This window comes from Terrapene carolina, unplaced genomic scaffold (genome assembly GCF_002925995.2).
Source record: "Terrapene carolina triunguis isolate 2854851 unplaced genomic scaffold, T_m_triunguis-2.0 Scaffold23, whole genome shotgun sequence".
NCBI classification, from domain to species: domain Eukaryota; kingdom Metazoa; phylum Chordata; order Testudines; family Emydidae; genus Terrapene; species Terrapene triunguis.
This window is the reverse complement of record NW_020664374.1, coordinates 5,617,278-5,634,461: the sequence shown is the minus strand read 5'-3', so window position 1 is coordinate 5,634,461 and position 17,184 is coordinate 5,617,278. Positions and strand designations below refer to the sequence as shown.

The 17,184-nt window shown below is 41.9% G+C and overlaps 1 protein-coding gene across 2 annotated transcripts in view; it reads right to left on the bottom strand.

Moving 5' to 3' along the window:
* Nucleotides 1–17,184, bottom strand: part of LOC112113612 (glycogenin-1) — a 38,049-nt gene that overhangs the window by 6,388 nt on the left and 14,477 nt on the right. The window contains exons 2-7 of one of the 2 annotated variants that reach the window (XM_026649478.1): nt 9,490–9,631; nt 7,354–7,528; nt 5,926–6,088; nt 2,522–2,648; nt 1,233–1,455; nt 991–1,035 (exon numbers count right to left, since the gene is read on the bottom strand). In XM_026649478.1, coding sequence (XP_026505263.1) covers nt 991–1,035; nt 1,233–1,455; nt 2,522–2,648; nt 5,926–6,088; nt 7,354–7,528; nt 9,490–9,631 — 875 coding nt within the window. The remainder of the gene's footprint in view (nt 1–990; nt 1,036–1,232; nt 1,456–2,521; nt 2,649–5,925; nt 6,089–7,353; nt 7,529–9,489; nt 9,632–17,184) is intronic. The other variant, XM_026649485.1, reaches the window with a different exon arrangement.

Below are 17,184 nucleotides of genomic sequence, written 5' to 3'. Positions count from 1 at the left end.
GTATCAAGGAGATGCAATTAATAATATGTGTATCAAAATCAAAGTATTCTCTGCCCCCACTACTTCTACTTGCTGCTTTATCTCTTTTGAAACCACAATCTAATCTACTGATCAGCAACTAGTCTACTCTACAAAAACAACAAGGAGTCTGGTGGCACCTTAAAGACTAACAGATTTATTTGGGCATAAGCTTTCGTGGGTAAAAACCTCACTTCAGATGCACGTCTACTCTAGCCACTTTAAATATGCAAATTAAGGGTACGTCTATACTTACCTCCGGGTTCGGCAGTAAGTAATCGATCTTCTGGGATCGATTTATCGTGTCTTGTCTAGACACGATAAATCGATCCCGGAAGTGCTTGCCGTCGACGCCGGTACTCCTGCTCCGCGAGAGGAGTACGCGGAGTCGACGGGGGAGCCTGCCTGCCGCGTGTGGACCCACAGTAAGTACCTTGTAGTTCAAACTAAGGTACTTCGACTTCAGCTACGTTATTCACGTAGCTGAAGTTGCGTATCTTAGTTTGAACTGAGGGGTTAGTGTGGACCAGCCCTAAGAGTATATTTCTTGATGAGAAACTACTTTTTTTTAAAGTTTTACTTTTAAATTAAAATTGAGGTGCCAAACTGCTACAGCTTTACAGCATGCTTTCCGCTGTAAAGCTATAGCAAACTCTTTCCTCAACATAAACATTCAGACCTTTTTTCAGGGCAACTTTATTCAATAAGTTGAGGAGCTATGACCCTCATACGAACAGTTACAATGCAGTTCTGAAAAGGTAAAGTGACGGTATTCCGAAGCCAGGTCTTCAGCTGATGTAAATCAGCTTAGCTCAAAGACAGTAGAGCAATGCTGATTTACACCAGCCGAAAATATGGCTGCCAGGCTTTTTGGGAAGGTTTAAGTGTCAGTTTACAAACATTATTAATCAATTGTCTTTACTTTTAATACAAAGGAAAAAATCTTTGGAGCACTAATAATAACAACTATACCTCTGTGCAAAGTATTAGCTTATCACATCCATCTCTAGCCAGCATCTGCATTTAAAAAAAAAAAAAAAAAGTCACTGCAGATTTATTGCCATTCAAAAGCCATCGTGCTTTCCCATCTCACTCATCTCCCCATGCTAAAAAAGAAGTCAAGATGGTAATTTATTTTTATTTATTGCATTTTTTTTTGGTGTTTTGATTTTGGCATATTCCCCGTTAGTCTCCTTTCCAAGATACCACTTTACCTTTTGTCCCTGGGATTCCATGTCTTCCATCTCTGGAAGTTTTTCTAACAAAGGCAATATGCTAGCATAGTATATCTTCCACCAGAGTACAAGATATGAGAACTGATGCTGAGATCCTGAGGTGGAGCCATCCTGCATAATTGTTCTTGTTTGAGGGTTGTACTTGTAGTGCCAGGGCTTTGCTGACCCCAAAAAATGAACTACCTTTGCATCTCTGCCAAAACTGTGGAGGAAAGAAATACAAAGTTGTGGTATAGGAATGAATACATTCTGATTGGCATTTCAGAAGAAATGTGTATTCTTGGTGCTATGGCAGGTGTGACATCTTGCAACAACTACTCGTGACAATCATTGACCTCTTATTAATGTAACTATCACCAGATGTGATCTCAGTTATGCAGAATAACTGAAAGCTATTGAATTAAATTTTATCTTATTAATCTGAATTGCTTTGCTTGAAAGAAAGGAAATAAAAGACTGCGTTGTCACTTGTTTCCTACTGCTGATTCCAATGGAAATAGTTCATGAAGGAAACTGAAAGATGAAATTTCATATCTCTTCTTGCACATTCCCCTCCAAACTAATAAAAATCACTTTACTGAATATCAAAGCAGCAAAATTCTTGATTATTGTGGTTCCAGTATTTAAGTTATCCAATGAAAGTTTCACACGAAGTTCATCGTAATTCACACTAATGGATCATTCATGACCCATTTTTGAAAAAATTTCATATAGTCATGCTTATAACAGTGTACTACAAAAGTTTATTAAAGAGAAAAAAAGAAGAGCATTTGAAATCATATAATAATTGCTAGCACCAATTTTGCTTCAAGGAAGAATCTTATGGACAGATTTCAATACCCTTACACTGTGAGAAACTTTAATGAAAATCAATGGGGCTACTTTTGCAGAAAGAATATCAGAACTGTGCCATTAGGTAATCTGTGGTCTGTAGAATATAAGGAAAGTGTCACTGAAGTGACATATCAACCAAGATATATCAATTTAAGTAATACTGTTTCAACTTTTACTTTTGTTCTCTATTACAAGAGCTATTTAACAATACTAAGAGTTGAGAAATCTTGGTATTCTGTATCAGAGCAGATGCTAAAGGCTCTGCATTACTGTATTCCAACTTCTTGTCACATGACTTCACATTGTGGACTATTGTGTTAGACTAACTTATAATCAAGTTTCAGAATGGGTCACTATCCTTTTCCCTTATAAATGGGCAAAATATATTAAAGGGCTCTATAGAATTGCAATCATCCACCAGTAATACTACTTACTGTTTGAAAGCAGGAACATACGTGTAGATAGCACTACTGCTTAAGTTGTAGATAAATGGTAAATGTTTGCCAATATCTGTTGTTGCCCAGTTACTGAAGAAACTATTTAGTAAGCCTTGATCACCACCTAGAGAATAAATAAAATTATAAGCAGTATCAAAAAAAAGTTCATGTAAACTACAATTTGTTTGTAGACTTAATAGCCAAGAGAAAATGCAGTACTGAAAAAAGAAAAAATGAATTCAACTGAGACTCTGGTCTAAAATTTGAGTTATAAACCCACACAGGTTTACAATCCTGTGCAGTCTTCCTGGACCCTGAACCTGGGCGTGCAGGCTACGTGGGTGATATGCACCCATTTCTTGCTCCTCCCTGAACACATGGTTGGAGACTGGGCTCCACCTTCTCCACAGTGGAGCTGATCTAAGCAAGAGCCAATATCCCTTCCCTGTACTGTTCCTGCAGCCGCACAGCCGTACAACAAAAGTACAATCTAGCCCACAATCATGAGGTAAATCTGTGTCCCCCACAGTATTTTAGCTTAATCCTTTAGACTCCAAGGAGGAAGTTATATGAATATTCAGTCTGTCTTGCTTTCAAAAGCCAGTTTGTGTATGAGAAGAAACTGCAAAAATCTTCAAATTGGGTAAAAATTGTCTGTAAGCAGCAGCAAGTAGACAAAAGAGACAACCGAGGTGATGGTGGGTGGGAAGATGAGGTAACAAAAGCAACAGCGTGATGCCAGTGTGTAACTGTTTGCAGAATTAGGGCCCTACTGGCTAATATACTGAAAGTTAATATAAATACAAAATATAATTATACAGCATGAATTTGATAGCATGAGAAATAAATAATACACTTATTAAATCAAATAATAAAGAATGGAAGGAAACAGAAATTAAGAGTTCATAGAATCACAGAATCATAGAAATGCTGGGCTGGAAGGGATCTTGAGAGGCTACCCAGTCCACCCCTGTGCACGTAGGCAAGACAAAGTAACCCTAGCCCACCGCGAGAGGTGTTTGTCCAGCCTATTCTTAAGAACTGCCAGTGATGGGGATTCCACAGCCTCCCCTGGAAGTCTATTCCAGAGCTTATCTATCCTTGAAAGTTTTCCTTAATATCTAACATAAATCTCCCCTGCTGCGGATTAAGCCAATTGCTGCTTCTCCTACCTTCAGCATTTGCTCACCATAGTCTTTGTAACATCCCTTCGCATATTTGAAGACTTATCAGATCCACCCTCAGTCTTCTTTTCTCAAGACTAAATATGTCCATTTCTTTTCTTTTTTTTTTTAAATCTTTTCCTCATTGGCCAGGTTTTCTGAACATTTTATCATTTGTTTCATTCTCCTCTGGACTCTCTCCGAATTGTTCACATCTTTCTTAAAGTGTGGCCTCCTGAACTGGACAGAGTACTTCAGCTGAGGCCTCACCAGTGCAGAGTAGAATTGGACAATTACCTCCCATGTTTTATATAGGACACTCCTGTTAATACATCCCATAAAGTTCTGAGCCTTTCACTATTGCATGACACTGCTGATTCATAACCAATGTGCATTTGATTATGCCTCTCCAACCATAGCACTTTGCACTTGTCTTTATTGAATTTCATCTTGTTGATTTCAGACCTGTTCTCCATTTTTTCAAGGTCAATTTGAATTCTAATCTTGTCCTCCAAGTTTGCAACCCTTCCCAGTCTGGTGTCATCCACAAATTTTCTAAGTATGCTCTCCATTCCATAATCCAAGTCATTACTGAAAATATTGACTACTACCCCTGTGGGACCCTACTAGAGACCTACTCCCAATTTAACTGCAAACCACTGATAATAACTCTGAGTACAGTCTTTCAACCAGTTTTCCACCCTTCTTATAGACCATATCATCTAGAAGACCACATTTTCCTAGTTTGCTTTTGCAAATAAGATGTGGGACAGCCTCAAAAGCCTAACAAAAAAATCAAGCTATATCACGTCTACAGCTTTCCTCTTACCCACAATGCCAGTAACAAAGTCAAAAAAGGAAAATTAGATTGATTTGGCATAATCCATGCTGACAAATCCATGCTGGCTATTCCTTATAGCCCTATGAACCTTTAGGTGCTTACAAATTGATTGTGCAATAATTTGTTCCAGTATTTTTTCAGGTATCCAAGTTAGGCTGACTGATCTAGAATTCCTGGATTCTCTTTGTTCCCCTTTTTAAAGATAGGTACTATGTTTGCTTTTCTCCAGTCCACTGGTGCTTAACCCACCCTTTAGGACAGTGTTTCTCAAACTGGGGTCACCACTTGTGTAGGGAAAGCCCCTGGCAGGCCGGTTTGTTTACCTGCCGCATCCGCAGGTCCAGCCGATCGCGGCTCCAACTGGCCATGGTTTTCTGCTCCAGGCCAATCGGAGCTGCTGGAAGCGGTGTGGGCCGAGGGACTTACTGGCTGCCGCTTCCAGCAGCCCCCATTGGCCTGCAGCGGCAAACCGCGGCCAGTGGGAGCCGCGATCAGCCAAACCTGCGGACGGGGCAGGTAAACAAACAGCCCCGGCCCGCCAGGGGCTTTCCCTTCACAAGTGGCGACCCCAGTTTGAGAAACACTACTCTATGAGTTCTCAAAGATAATCACCAATGGTTCAGAGATTACTTAAGGAAGTGACTGAAGCACTTTAGGGTGAATTTCATCAGGCCATGCTGACTTGAATACATCTAACCTATCTAAATATTCTTCAGCTTGTTTTTCCCCCCCAATTTTGGCTTGTATTCCTAACCCCTTGTTGTTAATATTAACTGTGATAAGTATCTAGTAACAATTTACCTTTTTAGAGAAGACTGAAGTAAAATAGACAAACACCTCAGCCATCTTGATGTCATCCGTTATTAGCTCTCCTTCTCCAATAAACACAGAGCCTACACTTTCCTTCATCTTTCTCTTGTTCCTAATGTATTTATAGGCCCTCTTCTTATTGCCTTTGATGTCCCTTGCTAGGTGTAACTCATTGTGTGCCTTAGCCTTTCTGATTTTCTCCCTACATGCTTGTGTTATTATTTTGTATTCATACTTAGCAATTTGTCGGTTTCCACTTATAGATATAGACAAAGGAAAGAATATTTTTTAACATAAGCTTTAAATGAAATAATGAGTAGTGAGGCAGAGCGATTCAGGTAACCCCTGTCCATCTTATCTGATCAAGAGTTATAGGGTTAGATCCTCAACTAGTGTAAACTGGAGCTATGACAATTTACATCAGCTGAGGATCTGCCCCCTAGGTTTTTTTGAGAGATTAAACCTTGAGTATTGTCATTTCCTCCCTCTGCTCTGCTAAGTAGGACACTCAGCCCTTTACAGTTGTGGAGAATTGGCTTGTTGAGGGTAAGGGTAATTTCTTGCACTATGTTCTCTCAAAGACTTACCATCAAAGCTGCCATGTTCAGTAGCAAACTGCAGCAGACGGTTATAAGTTTCTACAGAAGGTCGAAAGACAAATACGCCACTATTAAAGCAATCTGGCCAGCCAGAATCAGGAGCTGCTGAAAGCTCTTCCCGCTCAAACAGTTCATCAATGTTACATAACACCTTGAAGAAAAAGAAGAAAAAAAAAAGTTAGACTCAAATTCAAAATTTTAAAGCAACAGTTTATGAGCACTGTGTTGCCTTTAACATCTGGACAGCTAAATCAAAACTGATGGATTAAATTACTATCCTTGTCACGGAAGCTCTAAGTATTTAGAGCACATTAAACAGTGACAGTACAAAGGAGGCTGGCGATCAGAACTTTCATTTGTTAGTTGATAAGGTAACAATATTTATAGCTTTTCTTAAGTTCTAAGGCAAAACAGTGACCATAATGAAATTACAATATGATCACCAGGTTTAAACGGCAAGTCCCTCAAAATATTCTAGTGGAACAAGGAGAATAACACTTTTACACCCCAGGATAAAAGCAGGCCTTGCTGGTACATTTTTATAGATACCTATATCGAGAGAGAGAGAGACAGAGAGAAAGAGACAGAATGGGTCCTTCTGGGCATGCTGCAGAGCCCATCTGTTTGAACAAGTGTAATAAGGGCTGGTGAAAGCTGTGTCTGAAAGATCTGGGTTGGCACTGACTCTGGGGACAGCTGAGTGGAGCACTAGTTTGTTTGTTTTTTAATATTGTTTGGGTTTATTTTTGGACTTGTTTGCCTGGTATGTTTGCTGGTTTCCTTCTTTTAAGCTTGAAGGGAACAGGAAAGACTGCTCCGTTTATACAACAACATTGAGGACCAGATCCTCTGCTGATGAAATTCTGCATTGCTCCTTCAAAATCAATGGAGAAATGCTATAATACATTAGCTGAGGATCTGGCCTGAATTTTTAATGGTTAAGAGAAGCCTATTGCATGGGACAGGTACTCTTATATAAAACTATAAATCAGAAATAAAATAGTGAATAAATACATTTCTTTACCACAAAAAGGAAAGATTCAATAAAAAACCCACTTCCCCTGAATCTCTCCCTTTTTTGGTAAATACAACACATAGTACAGGATCACAGCTCATAAAAATGTTTTTCAGACTCAGACAAATGTTCAACTACTTAACTTTCTAATATAAACAATGAACTGGCCCCACTAATCCTGCAAAATGAACTGCTTATGTATAGAGGATGGCCAATGCGATCATGGCCATAATTTGTAGTGGACAGCTAATTAAATGGGTGACTATTTCCATAGAAACTCTTTTGATCTTTGGGCCACCTTACTCTGATGGGTACCAGTCTGGATTTGTCTAGCAGAACCTACCCAGCTATCTTTAACATCACTCAGAATCCTAACAACATGATTATCATTCTCTACTCACCAAAGTGTCTGCATCCATAAAGACACATTTGCTATACTGAGTGAGAGTCCAACAGTGAAGTTTGGTGAAGGTTACACCCAGCTCTGGCCTCTCCAGCAGAGCCAAGTGCATCGAGTCAGCACTGTCAATTGCATCCACTTCAATCACTTCATCAAACACACTGCAGAGGACAGCCCTGACAAAGCAAGCAACATACAGGAACAATAAAATTTAGAAACATTTCTTCAGTTAAACATAGTGCAAAAATTCTGGCATGGAGATAACTGGCCCCACAATGACACTCAGTTCTGATTTAAAACAAAACAAAAACAAAAAAACAAAAAACAAAAAAAACTAGAGGTCAAACTAAGATGCACGGTCCTTGTAAACAAGAAGTCTGCCCTGGAAGTAACTATAGGGGCACAAATTGCAACCTCCCTTCTACTAAGGGCCAGTGCATCTCAAGAAGTGATTGGTTCTGGCTGGAGAGGTGGTGTGACTAGGACTCTCACATTTTCAGTGCACCCCTATTATAGCATTTGCCAAGTGGACAGTAGAGCTGTCCTCTCATTGCATACCCATGCAGAACCACCACCACCGGCCACTTCTGCAGTGCATGGTCCCTCCCCAGGGTGTAGCAGGCCTTGCTGGTACAGCTATTTACACCTCCCTGTGCCTGTCAAAGTAAATTTATCCTCAGTTATACATGTTTAAAATATGTGAGATATAAATATATTACTATTGTTTCAAGCCCTCTCAAAAGAATTTCAGTGGGGTGTGTGTCTTCATAATCACTCACAGAACCTTCCTAGACAATACTGAAATTGAAGATAATCATCAACATTTACAAGCCTAGAACAGGAAAAAATGATACCATAACACAAATAAATTACCTTAAAAAGATTACTTACAATATCCTATGTGTTGTCCAAAGAGAGGAAGACAAGCCCTGCACTCTTCAGCTTATAATTTAAGGACTAACTGGCTCTCAGAATCCGTCATTAATCACCAAAATATGATGGGGGGAAGGGGAGAGTTAAGATTTGGTTTCGTGAGGGTTTTTTCTTTTAATGTGGGGTAAAATTTTCAAAAAGTCCTATAAAACTTTGAGATTTAGGCTCCCAAGTCATTTAGGTGCTTTTGAAAATATTATTCTCATCAATTAACGGAAGAAAATTGACATTTTTTGAAAAATATTCAACAAAAAAAACAATTCATTAGATTAAAAAATTCGATCCAGCTCTAAAATTCATATTATCAATATCTTAGAGTCTTATTCAGGGATAGTATACTGTTCAGATTTGACCTGCGTGTAAAAATCCTGGAAACATAAGACTTGACAGTGCATCTAAACTGCAGCAAAAAAAAAAAAAAAAAAAAAAAAAGGAAACATTGCCCCATGCTTTACAACCACCACCACACCGCATTCAGAATCAGCAATGTGCACAGTTCCCAAACTGCACACAAAGCCAAACTCAGACCCAATATAAGCAGATGTAACAATTGAAGTCTGTGGTATTCTGTTTTACATCCCATTCAAAAGATGTAATGGGATCTTCAGCAGTATACTGCAGCACTGGTTCAGTGGTAAGAGCGAAGATTACCATCTACTGATTTACCTGCATCATGTCCTGCAGTAACTGGGTCTCCCAGCGTATTGCTGTCCAGCACTGACCAAACTAATTTATTAGATGTGAACCGATCGAATGAGAATTCTGCACATAGAATGGCTGTGGAATCAGACTAAGTGGTAACATGTGTTGGTTGTTTTTTGTTTGTTTTAACAAAACAAAAAACTATTTATGTTCCACTACCAGAGACTTAGGGCAATATTTTCAAGTGATTAGTAATTTTAGGTGCCCAACCTGGGACATCTTAAAGAAGCCTAATTTTCAGGAGGGTATGCTGCCCCCTCCCCCCCGCCCCGCTTTTTTGTGTGTGGTGGAAATAAAAGATTGAGAAACACAAAAATCACTATTCACTGTTGAAAACCTTGGGTTTAGTTTCTCTGAACAGCAAGAAGCTAAGGTATGAGTTAAAAATAAAAACACAGTAGGTTTATTTGTAGCTATGTTATGGCAAGAAATTCAACAGAAGTCCGGTTTGCAACTGATTATTTTTCACATTTACTACAGCTGAGAATTTGTGAATTCTTACCTCATGACACTGGAGACCTGTGGTGTAATTAGTATGGCCAGCTTTCTAGATGTCATGTGATTCCTCAAGGACTGTCCAAGAACCAGAGCTCCTTGGCAATAAACATCATCTGTACCAAGGGTCACAAATGCCTGATCTGCTACTGTGAACAAATATTTAAAATGGTTATTCTATTTATGTAAAATAAGTGTTCTTGGCAGCATCCCACCATCCATCTTCCCCTCCAGCTAACAAACAAGCTATAGCTTATAAGAGCCTGTGCTCTCTATGATAAGCTCCTTCATTTCCCAAACCCTGCCAAAAGACAGAAAACTGAATAGAGAATTCCAAGCACACATTTGCAGAACGTGTCCAATTGTTTTTTTTTGTTAACCCCTAATTTAGGCTAGTATCTGCTATGAGTTTGTGGACTAACCTTAAATTAATTTATAAACAAATCATTTCCCAAGTGGTGTTGCATAACCTGACTGCCAAATCATGCCAGCTTACCTGTAATAAATCTTTAGATTTTTCCTTCAAATAATATTGTATACAATATAATCCAACTGATTAGGTAAATTCTCTCATTCATGTCATTATCACAGAAAAAACACACTGCTGCATGTTGTTAAGGCAGGAGGACAAGAAATTGCTAAATCCATCTATCTTTTTGTGACCTAACTGAATCAAACCAATATTCAAAAAGGATACAGAGAAGAATAACATAACAGAGTTACTAAGCAGGCTGGGTAAGTAGGTGTACCTCAGCATACCTGCATATAGCCCCTAGGAGTAACTCCTCTCAGATGGCAAAGACCCCGTATCACGAAGTAACTCTCAGAAGATGTTTAGGGGCATGCCTGTGCTTCTTGCCCCTGAGGGAAATGAAACTGCCACAGCACCAATAGGAGGAGGCAAGCTGTCTCTGCACATTCTTGCAGTAACAGTTGGTTATTTTATTTACTGGGCTCACATCTGCATCATTATTCCAGGGTCTCTGCCTGCTGGTGTTAACCTATTAATAAACACGGTTGCATAACAATATATTTTTGCTTTCTAACAGGAATGTTATTACTGGGGCAGCCCAGGGGAAAACCAGAATCACACAGCCAATAGGTGAATGGCATCTCTCTGAGAGCGAGCCACCCATCAACCAGCACGTCTGGGCTCACTAGGCCACACAAAAAGAACAGGAGTACTTGTGGCACCTTAGAGACTAACAATTTTATTTGAGCATAAGCTTTCGGGGGCTACAGCCCACTTCTTCGGATGCTTAGAATGGAACACACAGAAAGAAGATATTTATACATACAGAGAACATGAAAAGGTGGGAGTAGCCATACCAACTGTAAGAGGCCAATAAATTGACCAGGAGATCGTTGTTGGGTGGATGCCACTGACTCCTACAAATTGTTGGATATCTTCAGTCGGAGAGCTTCAGTTGGAAGCATTATTAACTCAACCCCACTACTTAAAAGTACAGGCAATTATGCAGAAGCAAATTATACCAGCAATCGCATAAGATTTTCTCAAGGAGATTGTCTCAAGTGGAATTTTTCTGAAGCATGGTACTATATTAACAGTTCTAGGCAAAACCAACATCGCTGAGTGAAGCAAACTGTTCTAGAGGAACATAGTACATACAAAGAGTCCTGTAGCACCTTATAGACTAACAGAAGTATTGGAGCATGAGCTTTTGTGGGTGAATACCCACTTTGTCTGATGAAGTGGGTATTCACCCACAAAAGCTCATGCTTCAATACTTCTGTTAGTCTATAAGGTGCCACGGGACTCTTTGTTGCTTTTTACAGATCCAGACTAACACGGCTACCCCTCTGATAGTACATACAAACTAATTAAATAGTAAAAAGGTTTTAATATCAAAGTGTGTTTAATTTTTAATTAAATGAATTTATTATTTCTACCTATTATCAGCAAGAGAATCTAAAGATGTAATGTTTTAAAACTAGAACTGTTTGGTGTACTGAACATTGCTAAACAAGCAGAAGTTGACAAAGGACTATTTACTCTGTATAAGGCTATTTCTTTACTAGCACTTTTGTCGGTATAATTTATGTCGCTCAGGGGTGTGGAAAAAAACATCCCTCTGAGTGACATAAATTACACCAACAGAAGCACCAGTGTGGCCAGTGCTGTCGGCAAGAGACACACTCTCCCACCGACATTGCTACCGCCACTCGTTTATGTCAACGGGAGAGCTCTCTCCTGTCAGCACAGAGCGGCTACACGAGCAATCTTACAACAGTGCAGCTGCATCAGCACAGCTGTGCCGCTGTGAGCTCACTAGTGTTGACATGGCCTAGATAAAGCCGTTCAAAAATGTATTCCAAAGCTAACAGCTTTACAGGCTAGGGGAAACAAATACTAAAACCACCCTCAGAAAACAAAACAAACAATGAGAGTAGGCATTATATGTGGCAAAGTTCAGGAGCAAGTTTGTATGGCACAGATGTACCACAGCAGAGAGTTGCAGCAATCCAAAACGGAAGAGAGAAAAACAGGCATGTAAAGTTCATTATGATTGGATAGAGGTTGATGCTTTCTCAGGCAATTTGTATATAGTATCAGCATCGACCCTATTTCAATGCGACTGGAGCAAGTTGATCACTGACTTTACACAACCAGATTACAAATTTAAAATAATCATTAAAACCCAGAACATTTAGGTCAGTTGAGAGCAGAGGAAACAGATTCACAAGAAAGACTCCCACCTCCCTTTGTGCCTTAGGACATGGCTGCTGCCTGTGCAAATCATTAGACAGTCTAATCCTACTAAGCGTCCTCATCTCCTTTTGACATCCAAACCTGAATCACTGGAAGTATACTGGCTATTTTTGTTGGAATTCTTCGAGAGTAGCATGCATTCCCTCCAGTGCCAGCTCAGCTCTGTTGGCTGATTTGTATGGGCAGCACATGGAGACCTGGCCCAAACCTTGCCAAACCTGTAAGCAACATCAGAATGACACAGCCATTATATTCAGGAGGCCTGGTCCTGCAAAGCATTGAGATCATTTGACTTTTATTAACTTAAGTCTGGATATTAATGGGAGTTGAGGGCGCTTAGTATTTTGCAAAATGGGGGGGGGGGCGGAGGAGTGCAGGAGGAGAAGGAAGAATACAAGAAACAGGGTCATGGCTCCCTCAACTGTAAGGTAGCAAAGTGAAGGGGTGTAACCCTTCACCACACATTGTCAAGGTATCCCAGACACTTACCTTCATGGCATACGCTTTTTATTTAGAAATGTTTTAAAATCTTCTAACAGTCAGGAAATTGTTCTGGTTTTATTTATTTATTTTTTTTTTTACAACTGTCCAAGACTACAAGACCTAATCCTAACTACTTTTTCCACTCACTTTTACCTGACTTTTACCTTCTCACTTTTACCTGACAAGGTACAGGCTGGGCCACAATATATATTATGAAGTTTGTTGACAGATTTTGTTTAAACTAGCTCCCTGTAGCTCAAGAGACTCATCAGACCAGAAGCAACCCACTAGTGTTAACACAAGTCAAAAATCTCTGCTTTATCTGTATTTAAACTAGGGTGACCAGACGTCCCGATTTTATCGGGACTGTCCCAATATTTCCTTGTTTGTCCCGCGTCCTGACCGATGTGCCGTCGGGACACTGGACAAACAAGGAAATGCTCTGGAGCCTGGAAGTGCTCGCACCCCTCCCCGCCCCAACTCCGCCCCCTCCTCCCCCCATTGGCTCCCTCCCCGAATCCCCACCTCTTCCCCAGGCTTACCATTCCTCCTTCCTCCACAAGCGCTGGAAGGAGGCCGGGGAGACGCAGGGGAAGCGCGGCGCTGGGGTGAATGAGAGTCCGGCCTGGCCCCAGTGCAGGCAGGACTCAGTCGAGCGGTAGGGAGAGTAGGGGGGCGGCCCGCGGGGCCAGGCGGCAGCTGTTCTCCCCCCCGGGCAGCGGGACTCGGGAGCAGCCACTGCTGCAGCTCCCACTGCCGCGAGGGGAGGAAGCGGCCGATGGCCAAGCTCGGTGGCTGCGGCTCTGGCGCCCGGGCCCGAACCCCCCGAGCCTGTTCCCCTGCGGGACCCAAGCGGGACAGGGGGGCTGGGGCCTGCTGCCCCCACTCCGGAGCCACCGCGGGATAGCACCAGCTGGGCAGCAGCCCAGACGCGACTGGCCAGGGGCTGGGCACAGCATGTGCGCTGCTGGGACCCTGCAGCAGGCCCGGGCTCGGGGGCGCCAGAGCCGCAGCCGCTGAGCTTGGCCATCGGCTGCTTCCTCCCCCCGCGGCAATGGGAGCTGCAGCAGCGGCTGCTCCCGATCCCGCTGCCCAGGGGGGAGAACAGCCGCCGCCTGGCCCCATGGGCTGCCCCCCTACTCTCCCTACCGCCCGACTGAGTCCTGCCTGCACTGGGGCCAGGCCGGACTCTCACTCACCCTGGCCCTGCGCTCCCCCTGCATCTCCCCGGCCTCCCTCCAGCACTTGTGGAGGAAGGGTGTTTTTTTGTTTGTTTTTTTTGCCCCGCACCCCGATATTTGACTTGGGTGATCTGGTCACCCTAATTTAGACTGAATTAATTTGAAGCTACCCATCCTCCAATATCAGATTATTAGTAGGACAGCACAAAAGTAAACAATGGTATAACATAAGTGAATCACTACTGCAGCTGACTAAAATCAGTTTAGCAAGGACATCTCTGATAGTACTTTCCAATCAAATTCATAAAGGAAGCCAGCAAAGAACAAGGGACCATTAAATGTGGATTCCTGTGGACCTACTGATATTAAGGTACAATTTTGTGCTCCAAATGGCAGTAAGACTAGGAATAATAAAAGCTCACGTCCTTTAGGGTACGCCTATACCCAGCCGCTAGTTCGGCGGCTGGCAATCGAACTTCTGGGTTCGACTTATCGCGTCTTGTCTGGACGTTATTCACGTAGCTGAAGTTGCGTACCTTAGTTCGATTTGGGGGGTTAGTGTAGACCAAGCCTAAGTCTCTTTAGGAGTATCCATAGTTTATTTAAAAAACAGAAAACCTCCAAATCAAAACCAGCATTTTCATTTAATCAATATTCAATCAAAGATACTTTTGAACTTAAGTAAAACTGTACCCAATGTGAGATCCAGATTGGAACTGTTCAAATAGATTGCTGTGTAGGTGAAAGTACTACAGACCCTGGACTTCAGAAAAGCAGACTTTGATTCCCTCAGGGAATAGATGGGCAGGAAACCCTGGGAGGCTAATCTGAGGGGGAAAAGGAGCCCAGAAGAGCTGGCTGTATTTTAAAGAAGCCTTATTGAGGGTGCAGGAACAAACCATCCCAAAGGGCAGAAAGAACAGCAAATATGGCAGGCGAGAAGGTTGGCTTAACAGAGAAATCTTCTTGTAAGCTTCCTTTTTGTCTTTAAGCCCACCGAAGTGGAAACTTGGACAGATGATTAGGGAGGAGTATAAAGATATTGCTCGAGCCTGCAGGGGTGTAATCAGGAAGGCCAAGGCACAATTGGAGTTGCAGCTAGTAAGGCATGTGAAGGATAACAAGAAGGGTTTCTACAGGTATGCTAGAAACAAGAAGGTGGTCAGGGAAAGAGTGGGACCCTTACTGAATGGGGGAGGCAACCTAGTGACAGATGATGTGAAAAAAGCTGACACTCAAATGCTTTTTTTTTTTTCTTCCTCTTCAGTCTTCACAGACAAGATCAGCTCCCAGTATGCACAGTATGGGGGGGTGGGAAGAGGGGAGGTGAGCAGTCTTCAGTGGTGAAAGAACAGGTTAAGGACTATTTAGAAAAGCTGGACATGCACAAGTACATGGGTCTGGATCTAATGTATCTGAGGGTGCAGACAGAGTTGGCTGATGTGATTACAGAGCCATTGGCCATGATCTCTGAAAACTCGTGGCGATCGGGGGAGGTCCCAGATGATTGGAAAAAGGCAAATATAGTGCCCATCTTTAAAAAAGGGAAGAAGGAGAATCCAGGGAACTACAGACTGGTCAGCCTCACCTCAGTCCCTGGAAAAATCATGGAGCATGTCCTCAAGGGATCCATTCTAAAGCACTTGGAGGAGAAGAGGATAATCACGAACAGTCAACATGGATTCACCCAGGGCAAGTCATGCCTGACCAACCTGATTGCCTTCTATGATGAGAACTGGCTCTGTGGATATAGGGAAAGTGGTGGACATGATATATATTGACTTTAGCAAAGCTTTTGATACGGTCTCCCACAGTATTCTTGCCAGCAAGTTAAGGTAGTATGAATTGGATGAATGGACTATAAGGTGGATAGAAAGCTGGCTAGATTGTCGGGCTCAACGGGTAATGACCAACGGCTCAATGTCTAGTTGGCAGCAGGTATCAAGCAGAGTGTCCCTGGAGCCAGTTTTTGTTCAACATCTTCATTAATGATCTGGATGATGCGATGGATTGCACCCTCAGCAAGTTTGCAGATGACACTAAGCTGGGGGGAGAGGTAGATATGCTGGAGGGTAGGGATAGGGTCCAGAGAGACCTAAACAAATTGGAGGATTGGGCCAAAAGAAATCTGATGAGGTTCAACAAGGACAAGTGCAGAGTTCTGCACTTAGGACGGAAGAATCCCATGCACTGCTACAGGCTGGGGACCTACTGGCTAATCAGTAGTTCTGCCAAAAAGGACCTGGGGATTACAGTGGATGAGAAGCTAGATATGAGTCAACAGTGTGCCAGCAGATTGAGGAAAGTGATTATTCCCCTCTATTCAGCACTGGTGAGGCCACATCTGGAGTATTGTATTGAAAGGATGTGGACAAATTGGAGAGGGTCCAGTGGAGGGCAACAAAAATGATTAGGGGGCTGGGGAACATGTCTTACAAGGAGAGGCTGAGGGAACTGGGCTTATTTAGTCTGCAGAAGAGAAGAGTGAGGAGGGATTTGATAGCAGCCTTCAACTACCTAAAGGGGTGTTCCAAAGAGGATGGAGCTAGACTGTTCTCAGTGGTGGCAGATGACAGAACAAGGAGCAATGGGGGAGGTCTAGGTTGGATATCAGGAAAAACTTTTTCACTAGGAGGGTGGTGAAGCACTGGAATGGGTTACCTAGGGAGGTGGTGGTATCTCCATCCTTAGAGGTTTTTAAGGACCGGCTTGACAAAGCCCTGGCTGGGATGATTTAGTTGGGGTTGGTCCTGCTTTGACCAGGGGGTTGGACTAGATGACCTCCTGAGGTCTCTTCCAACCCTAATCTTCTATGATTCTACTCTTAGTGATTTTTTCCAAAAATGTTTACAAGTAAAGATGACTCACATATAGGTCAGGCATTTATAAAAAAACCCACAAAAGCAGTAATGGCCGAGAAGGCCGCTTTAGCAACAAGTAACAGATGAAGCTTTCAAAAGGAAAAGATGAAGACTTAAAGGGAGACATTTCTTATATTATAGTAAATATATGCCAAGAGCACTGTTGACCAAAAAATATAACAAAACAAAATACTGGGAGGAACTAAAACCAAACTGAAATGTACTTTTCTTAACATAGAAACTAACCATGAAACGAGTGGGAGTGTAAATATTAAAATACTATTTAAAATAAGAACCATAAAGCTAAAACAAATCATTTTCTTATGGCTTTTTAAAATGCTACTAGTTACCAGACCTGAATATTTACACAATACACCTAAAAACAGATGAGTTACTCATCAAATAACTCAGCAAGTTGGGATGGCAAGTTATTATACCCCAGACAT